The 23876-nt window shown below is 37.6% G+C and overlaps 1 protein-coding gene across 3 annotated transcripts in view; it reads right to left on the reverse strand.

Annotated features, from left to right (window-relative positions):
• Positions 1-1693: 1693 nt before the first annotated feature.
• Positions 1694-23876, reverse strand: part of TTBK2 (tau tubulin kinase 2) — a 95895-nt gene continuing 73712 nt past the window's right edge. For 2 of the 3 annotated variants that reach the window (XM_064146567.1, XM_064146557.1), the window contains 2 exons: positions 9946-11219; positions 1694-9171 (listed from right to left, as the gene is read on the reverse strand). In XM_064146567.1, the coding sequence (XP_064002637.1) occupies positions 8703-9171; positions 9946-11219 (1743 nt within the window). In that variant the 3' untranslated portion in view covers positions 1694-8702. Of the gene's footprint in view, positions 9172-9945; positions 11220-18862; positions 19115-23876 lie in introns of all 3 variants that reach the window. The other variant, XM_064146548.1, reaches the window with a different exon arrangement.

The raw sequence follows: 23876 nt of genomic DNA on the forward strand, positions 1-23876 counted from the left end.
CCAAGTCAACCTCCTGGCAGCATTATTACTCCCTCATTAATACCGATGGGCTCTCTCAAGCAGTGCCCTCTGAAGAAGGACTCTTTGTAATTTGTTCTCATGGACAAAGAAGGCAATTAACACTATCATGACATTCCAGGTATATTAGCAAAACGTGATCTGAAGTTTACCTGGTCCTTCTGGACAGCAGTTTGAGCTTGTGCAGGTTGATGTCAGACTTTGTTTCAGCATTTCAGTTCTTTCTCCAATTGTTAATTCTTAAATTTCACTTACTACAGCATCTCTGGGACAGCAGTCCTCAAGCACTGTCTCATGTTTGAGTGCAGACTTAAATAAGAAGCAGCTACAGTGCAAGTGTAGAGGAATGGAGCAGGATTCTAAGAGCAGAGTGGGCAGGTTGCATCTTCTGTATGAATTAAAGCATTTCAGTGGTCAGGCAACTACCAGACCTCAACATTAATCTCCCACAGCATTTTTGTTCCAGTTTTGCTCCTTTCCCAGAGTCTGTCGGTTCTACTGCTAATGTATACTGGAGCCAAATCAAATCCAGTCTTCTGCTATCTGGATTCACATAATACTTTAAACAAGGGAAGCTAACTCTTGTCAGTACAGGGGGCACAGATTTGTTATTTTCTTCAGGCTAATCCAGCTGTTTCTTTAGGCACAATTTCTGCGATCAAACAGTAGTTCTTTCTGGAGAAGCATGCCATAAAATTCTAGCTATTCTTAACAGAAGATAAAGCATAATTTTCTCGGACTGAACAGATTAATTGCCAGTTTGTTTCCTGTCAAGTGAAGCAATTTGTACAAATGACAAAAGCTAATAACCTGGTCATGAAGTTTAATGAAAATAGTGCAAATAATTTAAACAAGGGCACAGTTGGCTTTTAATTTGCCTTATATGTGTGGCATAACAGTGACGATGTCAAGAAAGATGCAAGGGATTTTCTCCAATTCTTCTGGACTTCCCATAACACCTTCTGCTACACAGAGCAAGCAGCATAAAAGTAGTAAGACATGCAGGTAAATAAACCACAAAAGGAAATTGTGGTGATACTGTATTACACTCTACTTTCACCTAGCTTTACTAGAAAGAGAAATGATAGGCTATTGGAAGAAACGGTGGCAACTGGTAGCTTAACATTGCACTTCCACATAGCACAAACTGCTCAGGAACAATTTCCATTCATTCATTTCACTGCTATCTGCCACCAAAATGTGCCACCCTGATCAGCCCCAAAGAAATCCATTACCATGGCCTCTGATAAAAAAGAAATTCCAATTTTGAATGAAATAGGCAGGAGGGAAAAGCAGTAGTTGGCGCTTCAGAACAAAAAGACTAGAATCCATCATATTTTTACTAAAATTGCCATGATCTAGCTGTGGCAATCACTTAGTGTTTGTGTGAATACAGACGGGACGGATAAGAGCAAATAGGGAGGCTACTGATTGGACCTGTTGAGTTTTTCTATTATTATAGATATGCAACACATGAAAACACTAAAATCAGTAACACTTCCACTGATCCAACCATCCCAACTTGCAGTATGAACATCTGGCTCATGTTGTGGTAGAACTAACAGACACTGTCAAAGCACTTTCTCCCTTTATAAAGATAGCAAAAACTACAGAAAACCAACTGAAGCTACATAAAATAATTAAATCACTATATAAACACAACTGAGAATTGAAGTTTTGCATGCTGAATGAATATTTTATTTAGAACCAGTTTATAAAAATAAAATACAAAATAATTTGAAAACAAAACTTAAAACATTGTACAAAGCCTTGATATGGTACAAATGAGAAAATAAATAATTACAGCTTTATGTACAAATGACCATTACAAGGGCATTAACTCTTTATGTTCTTGGGTGCCTGAGCAAACTTAAAAGTAAAAGAATGGCTTAGAAGATTTCCAAGGAGGGGAAGAGAACTGCAATTACTGAGAATTTGAAGGACTCTGCATTTGTCTTCCTCAATGGTAACAATATTGGAACTAATTTCCACTGAATTTTATCACACTGCACACTGTTGAGTACTTAATTTCTTATGGGGTGACAACGTTGTGTTTTTAATTAATACACAGACTTGTTTACACTTTATGGTATTGCCCAGAGATTTCAGATTAGCAGCCAATGGTTGGCAGCTTCAAAAAAATCAGTACTGAAGGCATTGCTGGTGATTTCCTTAATTGACTAGTTTGGATATTCATTGGAAAGCACTGAAAACTGGCATCTGTTAGCACAAGCCCTGAAACTCTTCTCTGGCCTGACTATGGAAAGAAATAAGCTGGGAAAGAATTTCAAATCTTGCTTTCTAGCTAAGTAAAGAGGATGCAGAGAAGGCTAACAGGTAACCAATCCAGATCACTGGTCAGAGGAAAAAGATCTGAACTAGCCAAAAAAAATCCCACCTGACATGTCAAACATTTCTCACCTTGCTTGTCACACAGCAGATAGGAATTTAAAAGGATTTGAAGTCAGTCAGGCCAAACTAATTACACTGTATCTTCTGAAGCAAGCTGGTCTGCTGTTACTGTAGGTCCTCTAAGAGATCAAAGATAAAGCAATCTCAAAAGGAACAAACACCTGTAACTCACATTATTTAATTCCAGCTGAATTCCCACTGATAGTTGTGCATGATGAAGACCTCTTATGAGTATCTCACTTGGGCTGTTGTTTCAGAAGAAACCACTCTGTACTCTTGGCCAAAGCTGGCTCTCAGCAGCATTTTTACAGAAAAGCAGGGATCAAAAGGCATGTTGTGTGATAATAAAATAAAATAAGCTACTTCCAAGTTAAAATACATCGAATGCAAATATGGTATTTAGTGAGAGTATTCCTTCAGTCTCTACACAGGGAACCTCAACAAAAGAAGACTCTACACTGATTCTAATGAAAAGTTTCACCCGCACAAGAACAGCAAGAATTCCCAAAGATCCAAAGTACAGAAAAAACAGAAGCAAAATATGTAAATGATCTATGCTAACATTTGGGTTTGTCACTGTTAAGAGACAATGTGTTACAAAAATGGAGAGCCAAATCAGTCTACATGTTCAAACACTATGGTTAGAGTAGCAGCCAAGTGAATGGGTTGGACTTCAACACACTCTCATACTTCTTTTCCTTTTTTTTTTAATATCAGCCAAGCCCCTCAAAGGTTAATATTTAAAAGCCTGATGATTAAAACCATAGGGAAATGGACAGTTTTGGGTTTTCTTTTGGCATGTGACAGTATCTTAAGATAATTCCAGGCCATTATTATATAATTCAGGCTGACATTTATATAATTTTCTCTTTTACAAATGTCATATGTAGGCAAAAGGAAGACTTGCTTCAAGCAGGCAGTTGAGGTATTCTTGTGTGAGGTGCATGTTTATGCAATTTGCATGTATTAGCCAAGAAATGTATGACCTATGCCCATGTATTGCATGTAGTTGAAACACTAAACACTGCTTCCATTTACCATCACTACTGGTTTCTGGAAATTGCAGTAATTGCAACCGATGACATTGGAGCCAAAAGTGAAACAGCCAACAAACCCCTTCAGTTTACTGCCTACATGATTAGCTAAAAGTAGTAGAATAAAAACATTATGCCCCATTCCACAAGATTCACAAATAGGAACAAGCATCCAAAGCTTTTACGAGCTGATGAAAGAAACCACAGGTAAGCCCCAGGGCTTTAATTTATATAGCTGACAGTCCCCTGACCTCTCTGTGCAGTGGAAACACAGAGAACATGCTACAAGGGAATCAGGGTGTTCACCTAAAACACCTAAGCAGTCTCTTGCTCTCTAGAACTGACAAGTCAGACATGGCTCTTGTCACCTCAAAAGATCAGTCCTGCATGAAAAAATTACAATCAATATATTTTACATTCAATATATTTCTCATACATCGATGAGAAACCAATTTGAGTTTGAGCTCTCATTCTCTCAATCCTTTTCAGAAGATTCCTCTCTCTTTTAATATATAAAATTTGGAGGCACAGAACATAGTTTGCCACAAGAGCCTTTTAAGAAATTGGAATAATGACTTTCCTCTTACCAGAATGTTTTTATCTCTCCAAATGTTCCACAAAAAAGTCCAATCCATTATGGAAAAATTCTGTCTACAGGAAAAGAGTCTGTACAATAAGCCTGGCTTTGTCTACATTCTCATCAAAGAGAAAAAACAGACTTTTTATATGTATTATAGTCAAACATTGCATAACTTTGCAGTAAGAAGGACTTAAGGGACCCTTGTTTTGCCCAAGTAGGACTATAGGATCAGGCCTTGTAATATGGAAAAGTCACAGAATCAGAATTAGGGCAAAGTGAAATTACAGTAGATGAAGAGACCAGAGCAAACCAAAGCAAAACAGGCCTCAGCTCACTCTGGCAAACAAATTCCAGTAAACAAGATGCAATATCTGAGGCTGTTCCTATCTATATGTATATACACACATATGTATGTGTATCTGTATGTTTCTATATAATATACAGAATCTTGTCAGTGTATATATACACTTATATACAAATGTGTATTTATATATATAAAATCAAAATTGTGTGTTCTCCCAATTATAGTTAACACCATAATACTACAAATTGTAAATGACAGAGCTCTTGCAAGTCTATTTCAGATGAAAAATATTTCAAGCTATTTTAAAAGATATAGGACCAGATCCTACCCTTTACATTAAGGATGTTTAGTGAGGTATGCGAGAAAGCTTGATCTCAATCATGCACACTTCAAGGCAAGAACATGTCCAGACTTCCCAAAACAGGATGTGGCTATAACAAATGCCCTGTGTCACTCCCCAGGGGTTTGCCTTCTGAATCATTGTGTGTAACTAGCACTTAAGACCTCATATTGCTCCTGCCTTCGAGCAGTGAAATTTGCTATGCTTGCCAACCCTGCTGAAGTAGTAGATACATGCCCAGCATCATACAGCATATAGCCTGCCAGTGCTGCTCTACTGTATCACATCTTCTATTACTTTTAACAGGGTTTTTACTTAAGCAGTAATTGGCATTTGTAATCAATAATGAGAGTAATACAGATTTTTGAGGTTGAAATGTAGATTGATTACACCATGCAACACTGTAGCACAAAAGTCTGTGTGAAATGTTCAGTCATTTTGACTTCTAATTGAGTTTAAAGGTTTTATGCCTCATTTTTTTTACAAAATGCAAAGCACTAAAAAGTGCTGGCCACAACACAGGAAACACCATAAAGAGAAGATGCATGTGCAGCATCTGCATCTGCTACATGTTATGGCTCCAGTGTGCTGCTCTCCAAAGAAACGGAGGCTCGAAGGGAAAAAAGCAACAGCTCCTAGGATTATACTGTTTCCCAGCTGATATATTTGTGTAGGCTGCTGTGTGCTATGCAGAAGGACTGTAACTGTTTTGTACAATGGAGAAAAGTCTTCCCCGTCCCTGAAAATTTGTTGTGGATAATCCTCATAAACCATTCATTCACACCCTGCACAAGGGCCACACACATGTACATTGGCATTTTTATGCAGTCAGTTGTATATTCAAATATGAAGCTTACAGAGTTTTTGATGATTATACAAGCCCTCTAGAAATATTAAGCTAATATTTATGTATGAGTTGATCAGCTGACTATTACCTAACCACACTAACTGACTGCTACATTAGACTACAGTAAGCAATTCTGTAAACTTTTTGGGAGAGGGCATCAAGCAATAAAAAACAGAAGAGCTGTTAGTTCAAGGTAACTTATTCACAATCACTCCTCTATTCATTTCTTCAGGACTTTCTCATTAGACCCCGTTTGAATCCACAGCAAAAAGCAGCTGGGGATACACAGTTCTTTTACCTTTTTCTGAACATCAGTCACAAGCAGTATCTCTTCCTCTGTTTTGGCATAGTTTACTATTTTTACATTGGCAAGTAGTTCAAGTACAAGTAAATTTCTACAGCAATGATTTATTTTACACAGCAATGTGTAGCAATGGCCAAGTTTAAACTCTGAAGACAGCATAAAAAATCCTCAGATGCTATATTCTTTCTCACCTGTACAGCAACCCTGTTCCTGGATCCTGCTACAACAGAGAGCAAATATTAAACACCTCAGCTTCAGCATTTCAGGCAAGGATGCATAAAGGTGGTACCTATCAAAACTGACCATGTTAACATAGGAATAAGATTACAAGACCACAATAAATGTTTTTCAGAAATAAGGGAGAAAGGGGAGGAAATAATCAGAGGCTGCCATACCACCTTAACACAATTCCAGCAGTGCCTAGGGCAAAAATATCACAATGGGACGAAATTGTTTTTACAATGTACAGTAAGGAAACATAAGGACAACAAGAAGAGAAAGATGTTGTTGTCACATTCATCTAGTATTCATTGACTGTCCCTGTATGACAAGTATACATAACAATTAAGAACTCACATTATGAAATAAAAATTAGTAACCATAAGCCCTATTTGTAATAAAAATAACAATACCTTTGAGTCTCTGTTCTTGTTTCATATGCAAATGCACACACAAAATCATAAATTAAAAAAACAAGCTGCAAGACAAAAGAGGCTGGTTGAGAAAGTAGAAGTCCTTCAATCTTGTACCAAGGTATAAAGGTTATTAGACTTTTTGCATTCCATGAATTTTCAGGGGGAAATAGAAGATATAATTCCAGAGGTATTCAGGAACTAACAGAAAGGGAACTGTGGTCCATAAATTACAGATGAAAAATGAGGAAGAATGAGTTTATATAAGCATATATATATATATATGTATATATATAAATATTTATATTATATAATTTACCATGAGGACATGCAACTATTGGTATAGCACCTATCATACAGTATAATACAAAGGAATAGGACTTTCCAATGGTACAGTTTCTTCAGAAAAAGCAGGTATAACCTACCTATTGCATTCATCTGTAGTGCTTGAAACCTGAATGAAATTGAGGTTCCACACTGTGCTACATTACACATGGGAAATAATATACATAGTCATAATAAGAAAGAAGATAAAAATAATCAAAATCATCTGACAAAGCAAGTGAAATTCAGTGCAGCTCCAGGGCAGCTTTAATGCAGCATTAGAATGTGTTAGCTCGGAGACAAAATATTCCCTTTTTAATCCAAAGGTATTCATTTGGCAGAGGCTAAATGAAAAAAGCACAGATGCTGGGTGGAGAGGCATACGACTACAGCAAGCAGACCAGTAACTGACAAGTCTCCTCTGCATCCAGCATCCCCACAACAGACTTAATAAGGGAGAGCTGCCTGCGTCTCTCCCAGGCTTGCGTTTTTGTGCGCAACTATTCTGACCCATTGTTCTGTTCTGAATATTGCAAAAGGTGCTGTACCATTACACTCCCTACATAGATCCTGTAAAGCAAAAGAGATTATTAAGTAACCCCCAAACAAAGTTGGAGGAATTAGACACCATGGACTTTACTGACAGACAACAAAGCTTGGCTGACAAAAAAAAAAAGCACAAGAAAGGCTCACCACATTTGGGCAATGAACAAGGAGAACACAACACACAAAAAAAATCACAGATCACTTTCTGTGTGTTTTGTTTTGATGACTAATATTCTTACACAGATGTCATAAGAAAGTTAAGTATACTTCCATCACTTAAAACCTACCAAGGTCACAAGGCAGATAATCTCATCTTTGTCTCATCTTTCACATTCTTATAAAACAAATGGCTAAAAAAGCAAAGCTTGGTCAGTAATCATCTCTGTGCAGTAATGGTCTGTGGATGAAGTGGTCCAAAACTAATGGAAAAACAAAAGCCAGTTAAGGGAGAAAAGATACTTCTGTTTCATAACTTATTTTCTAACTTGCATTGCAATTTATAGTACATCTGCAACACTCAGTGAAGAGCAGACATCTCCTTTCTCTCATTGCCCAGGAAGGAATGCTTTCCTAAATTCTCCTGCATGGGGTTTAAAGAACCCCACAATGACTCCCGCAGAAGTGTACTGAGAATTAGCTTATCAAATCCTAATTAGTGCTGAATTATTTTTGAAGAACATGGGTACGAAAACATCTTAACTTTTAACATGGCACCAGTCTCAAGAGCAGGCAAGCTATATGACACTTCCTTAGGTAAAAAAATCAGTGCCACGGTAGACAGAGGACAAGATGAGCACTGAGTGACTCGGAGATGTGTGCAGCTCAAAACTTCAAGACTTTCAAATTAGAAATGCTATCATCTTCTACAGTGTGTGCTTTTTAAAACCTAAAAAGACATGCTTGAGCAGTACTTATCTCCCAGGTGGTGATACCATTTAGTGAATAACTGCTTCAGGTTTTCCTACATATTCCTTGAGCATGTAAACCCTTAAATAATTTGGCCAAATCTTTTAGCTAGCTAAACTAAAACATGGAAATAAGTATCCTTTCAGAATGCCCATCTTAGATATATTTTTTACTCTAAAAACATTGCACATCTTTGACTACCTAGTCATTTTTATCCTGGGCCCTATTTCCCTTCTCACAGATCTGCTTGCTGCCTGCTCTTAGGCAATGCCTGGCCGCCTATTTACACAGGATGCTTTCTCATGAATGGTTTGTGATGCTTACTTTCTTTAAAAAGCACAGACTCAACATCATTTTATTAATATTAAATTTTTGATTTTTTTTAAACACACAGTACACAGACATAACATGCATCAGATTTAGGAGGAGGTTTTATACCTGTCAAGGCCCAGTTCCTATCTGCTAAGTTTAGTGGTTGATTTGCTCTTTCCTGTGGAATTCTTAGTGTTTGGGGAATGGTGGAAGGAACTGCCAGATCCCTTTGGACCATTCTTGCTTGGTTTGTTGCAGCAGTGCTCTTGTTGGCAGGATCTCCTAGATGATGAGGAGCCTGAATGGCTAGGAGGTGATTTACTCCTCCCAAGATGTGGAGATGAACTCCTCTGATCATGATGGGTTCTTGCAGCCCGGGATGGAGAAGAACTGGCAGTACGGGGTAAAGAAGAGCTTCTAGGGGAGGCACTAGGACTGCGTCGGGGGATGACAGGGCTTTTGGGTGGTGTTTTTGGGCTATGTGGAGATCCTGGACTCTTACACTGGGTAGAGCTCCTTGGTCTCTGAGATCCGTTCTGTAGGATTTGAGCCAGGCGAGAGATAAGATCTGAGTCCGAGCTGCTACTCCCTAGGACTCTGTATCTGCGTAACCTTAAGAAGAAATGAAGAAAGATTATTTCTGTTCCCATCTATTCACTAAAGTTCATACAGAAACACAGCATTCATCACCTTTGCTATCACCTCTCTTTCAAAGTGGTACATCCATTCCTGCACACCATCAATACACTCCTACACACAATTTTAAGGGCTGATAAGGTACACTACAACTTCCTTCAGAGGATTTCTCTCCACTGCATCAAAATTACCCTTATCCTGGTAATGCAGGCACTGAAGAAATTAAGTTGTGGCTGTCTGTATACAGAATCGGCAAATTCTCTCTGCTTTCCTTTAACTAACTAATTGTTTTTACTTAACTATGATCTGAATGTTCCTAACTAATTCAGTACTGATATTGGGAGTCTCCAAACCCAAATACTTAACATGTCTACAGCAGTTTAACTTTCAAAGGGGCTGGACATGACAGATCCTATTGACTTCTCTGGGTTTGTCAATAATCAACAGCTCCAGAATCATGATCCCACTTTAAAAAGAGGTGTAAAGATTTAGTTATAGAGTGACAGGTTTCAAAATATTGAATACACATCTATTTATGCATAAGGTTTAATGGTGAAGCAGGCTCTTTCTTCTGTAATAAGCCTCCCCCCATTCATTCTCCAACAATGTAAGATTCCTCTGAGCTCAGCATTTTTTTTTCCAAATTAGGCATAAGACGAAACTTCTACAGGACTCCATGCAGCATAGTAACTGCAGTCCAGCTCAAATCCACTTTCAACCTAAAACCTATTTCTGTTTTCTCTGCATTACCTAGCTTCTACCCCAGGTCTAGCAGGTGGTTTTCCTGGTGGTGGCCGTGGAAAGAACTGAACTGAATTTGAACTGGCGACTTGATCAGTAGTTGCCCAGGATACTGGCCTTGGAATCTTGCTTTTTCTGGTCTGAGGGCTGCTTGGAGATAACGAGCTATCTTCTGTCTGTTTACTGAAATGAGAGTCCAGTGTCAGTCTAGAAATTGAGGACAAGACATCATCCTCAGAAAATGGTACTGTAGCAGCAGCCACTTTTTCTTCCAATGACTTATCAGAGGCACTTGAGAGGTCACCAAGGAAAGACTTGAGCTGTTTTTTTTCCATAAGCAGTCTGACCAAGTCTGTCTGATGGGCCTTTTTCAGAAGAAGCTTTTCCTTTGCTGAAACAGGAGAAGAGGACTCTGATGTTGAGTCTATCTCTTGTGCTAAAACTGGGATTCGGCTCTGCCTGAATGCAAAAGGAGATCTAACTAAGTCCCTCCTGGATCGATGAGAATTCTCATTTTCTGAAATGCAGTGCAGTAACTCTCCATTTTTGGGAGTACTTTTCTCTTTTTTGTCCTCCTGGTGCAAAAAAGTAGTAAGGGCCACTTGGTGGCATTTCAAGTCTTGGATATGGACTTCTTCCTTATTAGAATGAAAACCATTTTCCTGAAGTGGTGCTACTTTGCTTGCCTGCCTATTAACATGAGAGTTGGTAAGTCGTGAGGGAGAAAATTCTGATGTTTTAGGAGCTGTCAACTTCAAAGCCTCATCTTGATTTGGTCCCAAAGAGACAGGCCTTGGCTTTGATTCTTCAGCAGCTTCAGTATTCATTAGAGGTTCTTCTTCTGCAGATTTTGAGTTTCCTGGCAAAGAAGAGTTATGTTCTTTGCTTAACATTTCAACGGCATCTTCAGAAACCACTGGAAGTCTCTCTTCCTCAGCCTCCTCTACAGGACTGTTTTCAAGTTCTTTCACTTCCTGTATCTCACTATATTGTTCAGGTAGGTCTTTTGGGCCACAATTCAGGACATTGACACATTCTTTGACAACTCCTTCCCTGTCAAGCACCTCTTGGCTGATATTAAGAACCAAATCTGGTCTGCTGGCACTAGCTGGACACGTGTCATCTGTCACAACCAAACCTGGCAAACTTTCCTTTGGCAAGGAAAGTTCCACAGTGTGTTCCATAGAATGAACATCCTGCTCTCTTTTCTCTAGCTGGTGGCCATAAGGAAAGCTCTCTGAAGCAGACTGTGTGGATGCCACTGAAGGTCTGGGTATTGTTACCTGCATTGGAAAATGAGAGAAGGAAAAGGTGAGAAACTCAGGAATGTTATACAGGTAACATTATTTAAATAGCAGGTTTGATTCCATGTCTTCAAGATACATTATATAATGATTCCTAGGAATCACAGTCTTCTAATAACACCTACCTTCATCATTTGCAAGTAGATAATCAGAAAAAAAACTATCAACTCTTATCATTCCAAACCAGAAATGTGTTAACAGGTAAAATAAAACATAAACTCAGTGCCAAATCCCCTCCTGGAAATGAGATCTTTATATGTTTTGCTTTAGTTTGAATAGTCTTATTCTAAAAGTTGTATATAAAATCTTTCAAAAATACACAATATTTTTAGACAAGTACAGAAGACAAAGAACACAGTGAGGTCCAGATTCAGGAATGGACTTAAATTTAATCAGCAAGAAAGATTATTTATCTGATTAAATACATCCATACCCATAATACCTACATATTTGTCCACACAAACTTTTCTGAGTACCCCAACTTTATAACTATTACCTTCCCTATAGAAACTTATGCCTTGTTTTAACTAAACAACCTGGTTAGGACATCTTACCTAAGGTCATTACGTGATTTACAAACTAAATAAATATTCATGTATCTAAACCCCTTAGTTGATCTAATCCAAGAGAAACACTTATGTCACTCCTACAACCTATAGAACCCATTGAGTAAGAATCCTTATGAAAATCAGCTGGTTATAATAAGTGCTATCTCTACTACATTGTTTAATCGTTAGAGCACATGTCCAGAAAGTGGGAAGACTGCATCCATGTCCGTCTCCACCTAAGGGACCTAAGCCCACGTCCCCCTAGGTGCCAACAAGTATGGACAAAACCAGAATGGGGTTGCTCCTCACATTCCCCATTGAAGTCAGACCACTGGACAGACAGAAATTCAAGAGTCAACAGGTCAGAGGGTGATAGAGAACACACAGAAGTCAGGAGTTTTACCTCCATGTCCAAGGGAGAAATGTACTTTTATCTGAAGAAGAGTCTTAGATTCTGGTCTATACATGTTGGATTGAGGCATTTGGTATAAACAGTAAAAACAAATAAACAAATAAACCCAAGAGACTACCTTTCTGTCTTTCTCTACAGGGACTGAGAGTGCAGCTCCTTTTTGCCATGTATTCTTTAGCCTCATAAATTTGATAGTTTCACGTTGCAACATTCAACAGAAAGTGCAAGGCTGGAGTCTGGATTTGGACATAGAAGACTTGATACATGATACACTGATGGTAGAAGAGTGGTGGCCTATTTCCAGTGGTATTCACACTGGGTACCAAAACCTTAAAAATACAGACCTGTCCAACACAAGAAATGGGAACAGACACCAAAGGAGATATGCTGGGATCTTCCGTGAGAATGTAACAACTGCATTGAAATCTTTGCTATTTTTTTTTAAACATTTTCTTCATACTCTAGTGTAACAAAATCTCCACCACAAGGAGTGCACATTTACCTCCAAGAAACACAAACATTCAACTGATATAATAAAGGGTTTACTAGACCAAAACATGAAAAACAAAACACAGGCATAAAGCTGAAGAGTGAACACTTCCTTTAGCATTAAAGACACTATTTCTATATTATAAAATTGATTTTGAACCTCTCCAAATTATCTAATGCATTTTTTGGACCTTAACTGGAGGGAAAACAGTCTAGGGAACAGAACAGCTATTCCACAGGTTTCCATACATTTATTTGAACTTGCTATAAGGCAAAACATCTCCAAGTATCATACACTGAAAGACTCGCTCTCATATGGCAGATGAACACGTTTTGGTCTGTCACACAAAAACCACCAGATTGCTTCGAAATTCTCAACTATGAACTGAGTGAAAGTGGGTTCACTTCCAGGAATGCTGCAATTGCATTTCATCATCCTTTGCTCAAATGTCTTTACATGGAAACTCTCCTTTCCTTGTGGTTCCTGCCTCTGCGCTAGTTTAAGGATAGCTGGGATATTTTAGTGAGAGAAATTAGATTATAGGCTGTGAAAAGGAAACAATGGTGATGTCTGCTTCGCTCATAGGCTTGCTGACATGTATAAAAACAAGACCATAAACATAGATAACACAGTCAGTGTGTGTCTCTGGGTGCCTATACTTTTCTCCCTGGCCTGCTTTCTGTGTAACTAATCCTTCTGCTTTCTAACCCCCCCTGGCCAATCCTCCAAACTCACCTTGCATATAAGGCAGAGTCTGGGATAAAGTAGAGGGGTGGAAAAAAGGTGGAAGGGTGGTTGGGAGCCCCTCCTGGGGACTCTGGTTTATGGGAGGGCTGTTGTGTTGTTGTATTACCTTTAATTTGTGTATGTCTGCATATAGCTGTATATATTGTAAATAGCTGCTTGTATATTGTGCTAAGCTGCAAAGCTTCATTCTTTAACTTCCATCTTGGCTGAGTCTAGTCTGAGTGATTTCGTAAGAGTGGGGGCATGGGTAACTCCCAAACCATCACAGCCTCACATGCCAACTATTTATTTACATTTTTCAACAGACTTCATATCCTTTGCTAAGTCTGGGGAGAGAACTTCCTAGTCTTTCAGGCCTATGTTGGCCAATCTAGAGTTAACCTTTACATCCAAGAAACAGACGAGAAAGCTTGTTGAACAATCTCTAACAGGGGAACCATTTGTGAAAGAAACCCATCAAATGGAAAAAAGGATACTGAATGACTAAGTATCATCAAAGATTCAGCAATATTGAGTTATTCACAGGTTCAGAAATGGCTTTTTGATCACATATATCACTTTCTTGATTTGTGTTCACTAACAAACAAAACTTCATTTTCTCAGATGGTCAAGCCTCTTACCAGCCTTTTGAAAGAACAAGGATTAAACTGTAATGCTGCTGGCCTCAACTTTTCACTGGTATGTGTAAGAAATTTAAATGGGGAATCATAGAGCAGTGCTTCTCATGCAAGAGCTACTGCAACTTCAGGTTCAGCTTCAGGAGAGAAACGAAAGAACAAGGCCAACTTTTTAAAAATTTGGGAACATAAACGAGAAAATAAAACTTCTACAGAACTGAATCCCCTCCAATCTGGATCACAGAATGTTTTGGATTGGAAGGAACCTTAAAGATCATCTATTTCCAATCTCCATGCTCTGAGTGAGAATGCAAATGCTTTTATTTGGAAGAACTTGGATTCAATAGTCAGTTTCTGAAGAAATGGAAGAAGCTTGTAGATGATCATACTAAGGTTCCTTTGGGTAAAGTATTTGCACTACGCAGGATTCTAAGCAAATACTACATAAGATTCTAAGTAAAAAGAATGGAGGGTGCTCTGAATCCCTTACTTTTTTTAATAAACTAGTATTTTTTTAAATCCTGTATCCTTAGTTGTCCCACAAACAGTCTTTTGCTCTTTTGTTTGTGAAAGCTTGCAAGACAGAAGTTGTAATTGAGGAGTCTGAGAAGAGCTGATCCTGAGACATGCAAAATACACCAATTAAAATTATCTTTTAGTCTAATTCAGGGAGCCAGAAATCTCAAGGTTATTCAATACATAATTTGTTGCAAAACAAATAGTCCAATATGTAAATTTTTTTTAAATCCCCACATTATAAACATAAAAATATCTGCACACTTTCTTTTTTACTGACACTAATTAAAATCTTATTCCACAAGATTTCCATGGCTAATTAGGTCAATTTTGCAAAACACTGAACCTGAGAAATAAAGATTACAACGTGATGTAGGCAATTAATCTAAAAAAAAAAAATGTGGGGAATAGAATATAAAATGCTGCTTCACAGCTCACTGTGCTAAGCAGATTATAACACTATCCAATCACCGTGTGTGAAGGCTGCAACACACCACAGCAACTTATTCTCAGGCCAAGATTTATGGAAGAGTTATCCTGTCATGAATGAGATGGTGTAACTTCTGCACATTTTTCACAATCAAACCTGCTGTGTATGAAACAGTTACAGTAGCTATGAGCTGGACTAGCTTACTGAAATTTCTACCTTAAACTCAATGTTAAAAGGTACCAGCAGCCTCTTAGGAAAAAACTTAACTTAAACCTCATGTGACTCAATACAGTTTCCATCAGTAGGGCATAACAATTCTGTGCACCTTGAAATCAGAATCATTTTTGCAGTAGCAAACTTCCACCACAGCAGCAGTGAAAAACACTCACTGAAGAGAGGACAGGTGTTCCCTCTTTTCCTTCCAGGACACATTTGCTAATATACTATCTCTTGAAACTCAACACTCTGAAGAGGATTTGGGACAATTGTCTCCATTGTTGACATTTTTAATAGACAGCTACAATGCTACCCAGAGTTTTAACTAGCTGAGTACTAAAGTAATCCTATGCACATGACAACTTCTAGTTAAAGCCACTAACAAATTAAAAACAATTTTAAAGGAATACTAACAAGAGAGGAGCATCTTTGGGCTTTTATTTATTTGTATTCTATTACCTAAAATATCCAAAATGACAATGACAAAGGATATGAATTATTTCTCTAAACACCTCTTGAACATGTCAAGAAGTCTTACCTTATTCTTCCACAGGTCCCTGAATTCCAGTGAGATGCTTAAAAACTAAGGTAATTTTTTCAACTGAGATCAGTTTATTATTTCCTATTTTGATTATAAATGTGAATATGATGGCTTAAATTTCCACCCCTTCTCTGAAATCTTCTCAGACCATTTTGTAACTAATAATGCAATTATATAACCACAAAATAATAAAAAACATTCCAATGAGGTTGAAACTTGAGAAGATTAAGACTTAAAACACCTGTAGTAGCACCAACTAATCCTGATTGTTAACCTGAGAGACACATATTAGACTTCTCTAACACAACGAATAACCATAAAATCCTAAGATCAGCCCACTTGTGCATGTATCATTAAGGACATAGAAAAATGAAAATAAGCCAGAATGACATGCAAAAGTGGAATTCACCTTTGTTTAAGGGCTGAATCTCACTGTATAGCAGCAGAAGTATTCTAGATGGCTGTCATGGCTAGAAGAGGTATTCATGTTTACCTAAGTAATTGCTTCATACAGAGCCCCAGACAACAGTTGCTACACCCACATCATCTTTTCCACTGACCTCACACAACACTCTATGCAGTCCTCAAATGAGCAGAGTTCAGAGAACTCATGTAGCTGAAAAACTCACAGAAAGAATGGAAAAGGTTAGGCTTCAATGGGACTTGCTGTACATTTTGATCATGCTACAGAGGAAAACAATTTTAATAGTATTCTAGCTTCACCTTTCAGATTCAAATACACTCAAATAATTAATTCTGGTTTTTGTCATCTCTAATGCTGCCAGACTCTTGCTTTATGCTCCCAGTTGCATAACTGAGGACAGTTGAAACAAATCCTTCAATTCTGCTCCATAATATCTGCATGGCAAAGAGGAGTTACCTTCATTGAACAAATAAAGGTAGACCTACATCCTCTCTGCACAAGTGAGCAAACAGAAATTTCATGACTCCCCTAACCTGATGCCAAAGTAGAGAAAGGTTATAGTTCCTGAATCTTCACTCATCATGCATCAGAGAAGAAAGTCAGGAATTTCAGGAACAAATGCATAATTTCTTATTGTTTAGTATGTGAAACTAAAAGTCAACAAAACAGATCCTCGGCCCCTGCAATTCAATAGTTAGAGATCTTGAACCGAATTGCAAACATCAAGAAATAACTGAAAGTATATTCAGAAGAAAATGTTTATATATAATACAATGGAATTACATTTTTATTTTAATATTTAACAGGAGAAAAGCTTCAGGTTATCAAGATGCATATTCACCTTTCATGCTGCTAGACCTTCTAGCTTGCTAAGTACCTAACATATCGCTTCACTACAGAAAAGGACTCACAATACTAGTTCAGTTCTTCAGTGAGCCATAAAATACAAGAGGCCTTCATTGTCAGAATGAATTTAAGAAGAATGTGCTTGTAGTTTCCATAGCAACTGAAGAAGTGGAAGTAAAATTCTCAGTTAGGACTTTCAAGATTACAGCTTCAAAAGGAACACCGCAATCGACTTACCAGGTAGTAAGAAGAAACTGAGAATGATACATATATAATCCTCACTCCATTCAGTATCAGCACCTGGCACACCACCAATTCTTTTCCACACAGGTAGGAAGTACATCACTTTGTAGCCTCTATTAATATTGCAGCTGTACTCACTTCTGGGGTACTAAAGAAGCCAGAGAACACTCTTCGTGCCAACCCACTTTCTCTGAGTATTGAGAGTGGTTTGCTGATTATACCCAATACATATTGATTGGAAAATTGAAATTGTCAATAATAAATTAGGTGATCTTGCAGCCTGGGATGCAAACTCATCCCGCAAAATACTGAAGCTGAACTTCTAGTGAGTTATTTTTTTTTAAGTCCTCTTCCTTAATCAATATGTCAGTCACCATGTGGTAGTTTACTATCCCAAGTTCACAATAATGAGCATCTGGGAGCTACTGTTTGTCTGATTCTATACACTGAGGGCAGACTTTTATATATATATACACACACACACATTCAAATAAAAAGCAGCCACGAGTTGCAAGTGAAAAACAATGGGTTTTGAGTTAGCAGACAAAACGCTCACCTAAATACATCAGCTACTTACTTTGCCTTGTTATCACTCACCACTGATCCTATGGAAGTTTGAAAGAAGCTAATGCTGATGGATTACTTTTAATATCAATATTCCTGTGTGCATGCTTCACTGAAAAAAGAAATAAAGTCTTTCACATTGAAATATTTATACTGAAAAATGCACTGGAAATAGAAGGAAACAAAACAGAAACCAAATCAAACATTAATGGTAAAATGATGATGATATGTTACGGTCTTATGCATTAATGCTGTCATACTGCTTTACCAGCCAATGCGAGCTCATGCTGCTCAGCAAGTCTCAGTATTGTTGTGACTAATACACAAATTACAGGTAACTTCAATCATGGTTCTAAGCCTTCATCTTTTTCACACTGAAATGAAACTGGGAATATAAAATGATGAAAAGTTCCCTTTCTCTAGTGACATTTTCCATTAGCTGTGACCCCTCATAATTGCCAACTTCGCTTCTGTTCCACTGAATGCAGTGGAACAATTCATTATTTGTTCATTCCCAAAGTAGCAATTTCACCATCTCTAGATCTCTTTTTCTCACACTGAAGTAATTTAATGTAGTCCAAATTTTAATATGTGTTCCCAATCCAAAATCCACCAGACACTGATTACAGGAGTACATTGAGAAAAGAGAGATTTTAATCTTAATTTTAAAAGAAGCAAATATTTGTTTTCAAGATTTCATAACCCTAAGTTTTTCAAGAGAAAATCCCTCTGAGGAAGCAAATCTATTTCCCAGAACATCCAGGCATGCTTGGTACTCTGGATCATTTCAATATCAGCTCTTTAAATATTCTTCTCTCCAATTTTACCTCTAAGTGGGACAATACATCCTCCTCAGAGTATTCCTCACCAGAATCCATCCTGATTTCAGAACATTTTTTAGGATGTTGTGTATAGCAGTATGACCAGCACATGCCTACTACCGTGCTGTGCAGAGCAACTGAACATGTTAAACTTTGCAGATGGCTGCTACAGCAGCAGTCACTCTTACAAAGACAAGGCTTATTCACCTGCTGAAGTTGTGCTTTTGAGATGCGAATGACAGGGGGGAACCTGTTGCCACAGGGAATGACAGGAAGCTGCCTACGACCAGCAGAGCGGTGGGAGGAAGAGGAGTGGCTCTCAGCTGACTGACTCCTTTGTAAACCAGCCTCTTTCAGAGGGTCCGAGTGGATGGATAGATAGGCTATAGGGCTCATGGTGCGGAGGATGGGACTTGAAATTCTTGGAGTGGAGAAATGCAGCAAATGAGATGAGTTGAGCTGTGAGAACGACATGGCGGGGAAAGAAATAAGGTTTTTAAAACCAAAAATAATCAGTACTTTAATGTTCATATTTATGTCTTGCCTACATGCATTTTATTAGAAGACCATATTCACACTCCTCATAGGCTAAAAGATGATCATTTAAGAGGTACCTTAAGTCTAATCTTCACATTTTCCATTGATCTTTAAAAAGCCAGTATCAAAATAAAAAGTGAGCTGGTGCCTACAGCACAGTCAGTCAGTAACAATCTAGGGCAAACTGACTAAAGTAGCAGTCTGTTCCAAGGATGTGACGTGTACAAACTAGTTGACTGCTGTCTGGTCCTTGCAAACACTAGGCACACCTGTGCCACATGACTGCTTGGTGAGATAACTGCGTATTTAGCATATACACCCATTGCAGGCTTTGCAAATATGACTGCACAACTATGGATGCAGCAGCCTAGACTAAGAACTGCAGCTGACAGCATCAGTCTGTGTGACCAATGCTCAACAATTCTGATAAAAATTTCCCAAATATGGGATTGAACTAGAAGGATACAGTGGCCTGAAAAATCCACAAACTGCTTCAACTACATCACTCAAGCACTTTGAAAAGAGCAACAAAAAACCCCAACAAAAATAACAAGAAGTATAAAATGAAAGTGTTCCAAACTAACATTATCAGGAAAGTACATTATTTTCAAACTGGTTATTGATGATTCTAACAAACCTATAACTTTGGAATACAACTCTCCAATCAGCTGATTCTTTGCAAGATTTTTTCCAGCACTGAATAAATATCTGAATACCTGTAGACTGCTGTACACAGTTTGCAATTCTTTGCTCCAAGAATATTTAGACAAAACCACGAAGAGTAGAAACTTTCTGAAAGCTCTGTGATGGTGATTTGCTGTTTCCTAACCTATATTCCTTGCAAACAGAGAGCTCCTATTAAGCATTTTAGTTTCCAAAGAAAACGTATTTTCAATTGTGTCAATCTTAAAGCTCCAGTTCTCAAAATGTGTAACTGTCCATCAACTTTTATAAGACAGTGCCTTGTAAAACCAGCAACTGAGGGCAGAAGGCACATGAAAATTAAATTACTTAAAACTTGTAAATAAATGGAAATGTAAGAGTTTTGATAAAACATAATAGTACTTTAATATACAAAATGTTCATTTCAGCAGTATTTCTAAAATAAAAATAGAGTCACGGATTCAAACCTCTTCTATAACCATGCATCCATCCATCTTGTATTAGGCTGTCAACCAAGTTTGACCAGAGCAAAATGCTATTTAAGCTGATGATGAAAATGGAATTTGCTGTTACATGTTCAGTTACTTCAACTTTTTATTTTTTCCTGAAATATCTGCTTGACAAATATATGTTGCAAAGTTTTGTGCATGCACCGTATAGAGTTCATTGCAAGTCAATACAAACATAGTGAATTAATGAGCAAGTCCAGCTTTAGGCTCTTCACACCCCATCAAGGAAAAGAAAAACTAGGAGCTGTTTGATGCAAAGTGCTGCTTCAGTAGAAATTCACCATTAGTCTACATCAGTTGAAATTCTTTTGACAGATTAGCTTCATACCAGCAGATATTACAGCAAATCAAGCACTGCCTGTTCTCCTGCAGCCAAAGTCAACATAAAGCCATTACAAAAGCATGAAGTCAGCATATATATCCTAGCATGCTCTGAGCAGCTCAACCAGATGTGATCATGTGTCCATGACTGAGCCAGATCAAACTGGTATTTGCTGACAGCACTCAGAATCTGCACTGCAACTGGAGAACCATGACTAATAATATAAGAATTAATTCACTTACCTGTAGGGCTTTGTTTTTTAATAGACAGCATAATTTGCTGTAATTTTATGCCTAAAACTTATTCACTCCTAAGCCAAATAACTGACAACGTTTTTCTTTCTTACGTTTTGGGTTCGGGTTCCCTACCTGAACTACTACAACTTTACATTCCTGTTAGAATTCTGATGCTGTGTGAAATAGGTAAGAAATTATATTATACTGTATTATTACAGGAAGTCTATGTGGACACATAATTTCAGGAAGAACATTTATCTAATAATGGAAGGATGACAGACCAGCAATTTCTTTTATCCAGGACAAAATGAAATTATGATGAACCTTTAGATTTTCATACAGAAATAACCTTGCTACTACTTAAATAGTGGACAACAAAACCTTGAGTTAAGAATATAGAGGAATAATTTAAAAAAAAAAAGGAAAACTATTTTATTCATTCACCACTTGCATATTTAAAGTTATCAGAATAAGTTCAAAGAACATAATTTGTCATAATTTCTCCTAAGTGACAGTGATGCAGCCACTAGAAATGCATGTAAGAGGTATACTGATAAGCACAGTGATCATGAAGGACAACGTGCCCTAGAGTTTCAAGTTGTTTGAAATGAGTAAACTGTTCCAGAAATTATACTATTAATATTTCAACATTTATTTTTAAACTCTTTGACTTACGATCCTAAACTTGTGTTCTTGGATTTACATTCTTAGTAACTGGTGCAGTATCACTGAATCAGCAGCAAAGCACAGTATGACACTTTGCCTGTTATTTCTATTGTCAGGAAGGCACTACCTAGATAAAATTACTAAAGGACAGGAACACCTGATTCACAAACAAGAGTCACATTCAAAGAACAGTTTCAGATGGGCAGATGCTTTAAGAAAGAAAGAAAAGCACTCCATAAACAATCCCATAAGGTCACCAGGACTCTGGAACAGAGAAAACTACTGTATGAAAAGACATATAGACACTGTCTCCCCAGGAAGTGACCAGGACACTCCCCTATAACAACAGCTAAATTCCAGTACACGCTTCGATGAACACTTAAGTATCTTTTATGAAGTAGAATACCATCAACGAAGGACAGAAAGGACAGTTCACCTTCAAATATCCTCCTGGACTTTGGGTTTCAAGGGCTAATGAAGTAGATGAAGACTACCACAAGTTGTCATTGCACTTGGAATAGACAACTGCACAGACCCACTCTGTTTCCAGTTTCTAAATCAGATGAATATTTCCTATTTTCATTACTCCTGGTTCAGTTTGCATGTTCTATCCACGTGACTCACCTTGAAAATAACATGTTCCTTCCTGCCATTCCTCTTGCCCTCACAGCACCACTTGCTCCCCCAGGATAATATAGACCATATTGATTCCCACCATTTTTAAGGTCATGACAAATATCCCTTAATTGCCTGGAAAAGTAAACTAAAATATAATCTCACCCTATCTTATAATTAATTGACCTTGTTTATCACTATTTCTGCCTCCATGCTCAGAAACTTCTTCCCTTCCAGGTATTATCCACTATTTGCACTGTAGTACACGACACTTATATCACCTCTGCTTTAAGTTTTAATTAAAATAGCTAGGTTGTTTTTAAAGCCAGGTTTGTATAAAGTGAGACAGCACAATTCCAGACAAAATGGAATGCTGTTTCAAAATAGAAACACCTTGCAAATAGTATTTTTTTGCAGGATTAAGAGTTGCTCTTTCTTATCTGTTTTACTAAAACTAACATTAGAATTAAAAAAAATTAACAAGGAAAAACAAGTGGGCACTTCAAATTATTTTTTCACCTTTACAAGTTTCTAATCCATTAAAAATGCTGTCACACCACTGGAGTTAATCTCAAAAACCTTCTGTTAAAGGAATCATGCAAAGTGAATCTTCTACAAACTACGTAATTCACAAAGTATCGTACTGAAATATAATCTTCTACGAAAGATAGGGCCTTGCATTTTCATGAGAATCTGGCTGTATTTGAAATGTCACCAAAAAGGATATTCCACACCCTATAATAAATGAGTGGCTGCTGATAAGCTGCTTCTTCTAATGAGCTGGCTGTAGCTTTCACAAAAGAATGGTGCTAAGTGAGGGAGAAGTATAGTCAGGTTTCTTGAGCTTTAAAAGGAGCTTGAAAAAATTGCCCTGTATATTATAGATGACACAATCTCCACCGAGAAAGGGGAAGAAATAAAACCAGGAGCTGATGCCTGGTCATTTAGCCATCAAGTCACTTTCTCCCTAAGTAAAGCCAAAGAAGTCTCTGTTTAGGATCAATGACAAAGAAGTAAAAAACCCACAAGTGTTGTAAAATTGTCCAAATAAAAATCCTTTAGAGAAGACAGAGAAACACAAAATGAAGAGGACACAATAGCAGCAAAGCAGCCTTAGTGATGAGAACACTCTAAGCACAAAGCAGAATTGAAAAATTACCTTGGTATTGAGTGGTAGCAACAATTTACAGAAGTCACTAAGTTGTACAAGAACCATTAGAAATTTCAGAAGAAATAGAAGAAATTAAGAGAATGCCAATGACATCCAGTGACATCAGTAACAGAGACAGCAAGTAACTGTTTCTTTCATTTTGGCCATTTAGGCTTTTTCTAAAACACACGGAACACTGTAGCACAGTATTTTTATTTACAGTAAATTTATGATTATGTTCTGAAAATATAATAGATTTACATTTGTATATGTATCTGTCACTGATTAGGAACCACTGCACAAGTAGCCTCTTTTTATATATATGTGTATATATTTATATTTTTATATATACCTTTTTTGTTTGTTTTTACTGAGGCCAGCTCTGTGGATCATACCTGCAGAATGAACACTTCATGGGAAAATGCAAACCTTCATATAACAGGATGCAGAAGATCATTCCTCAAGAATCAGGTCCCACATCTGATGAAACCAGGAATTTCTGCTACACTACTGTCGCAGCCTT

The sequence above is a fragment of the Pogoniulus pusillus genome, chromosome 1 (genome assembly GCF_015220805.1).
Source record: "Pogoniulus pusillus isolate bPogPus1 chromosome 1, bPogPus1.pri, whole genome shotgun sequence".
NCBI lineage: Eukaryota > Metazoa > Chordata > Aves > Piciformes > Lybiidae > Pogoniulus > Pogoniulus pusillus.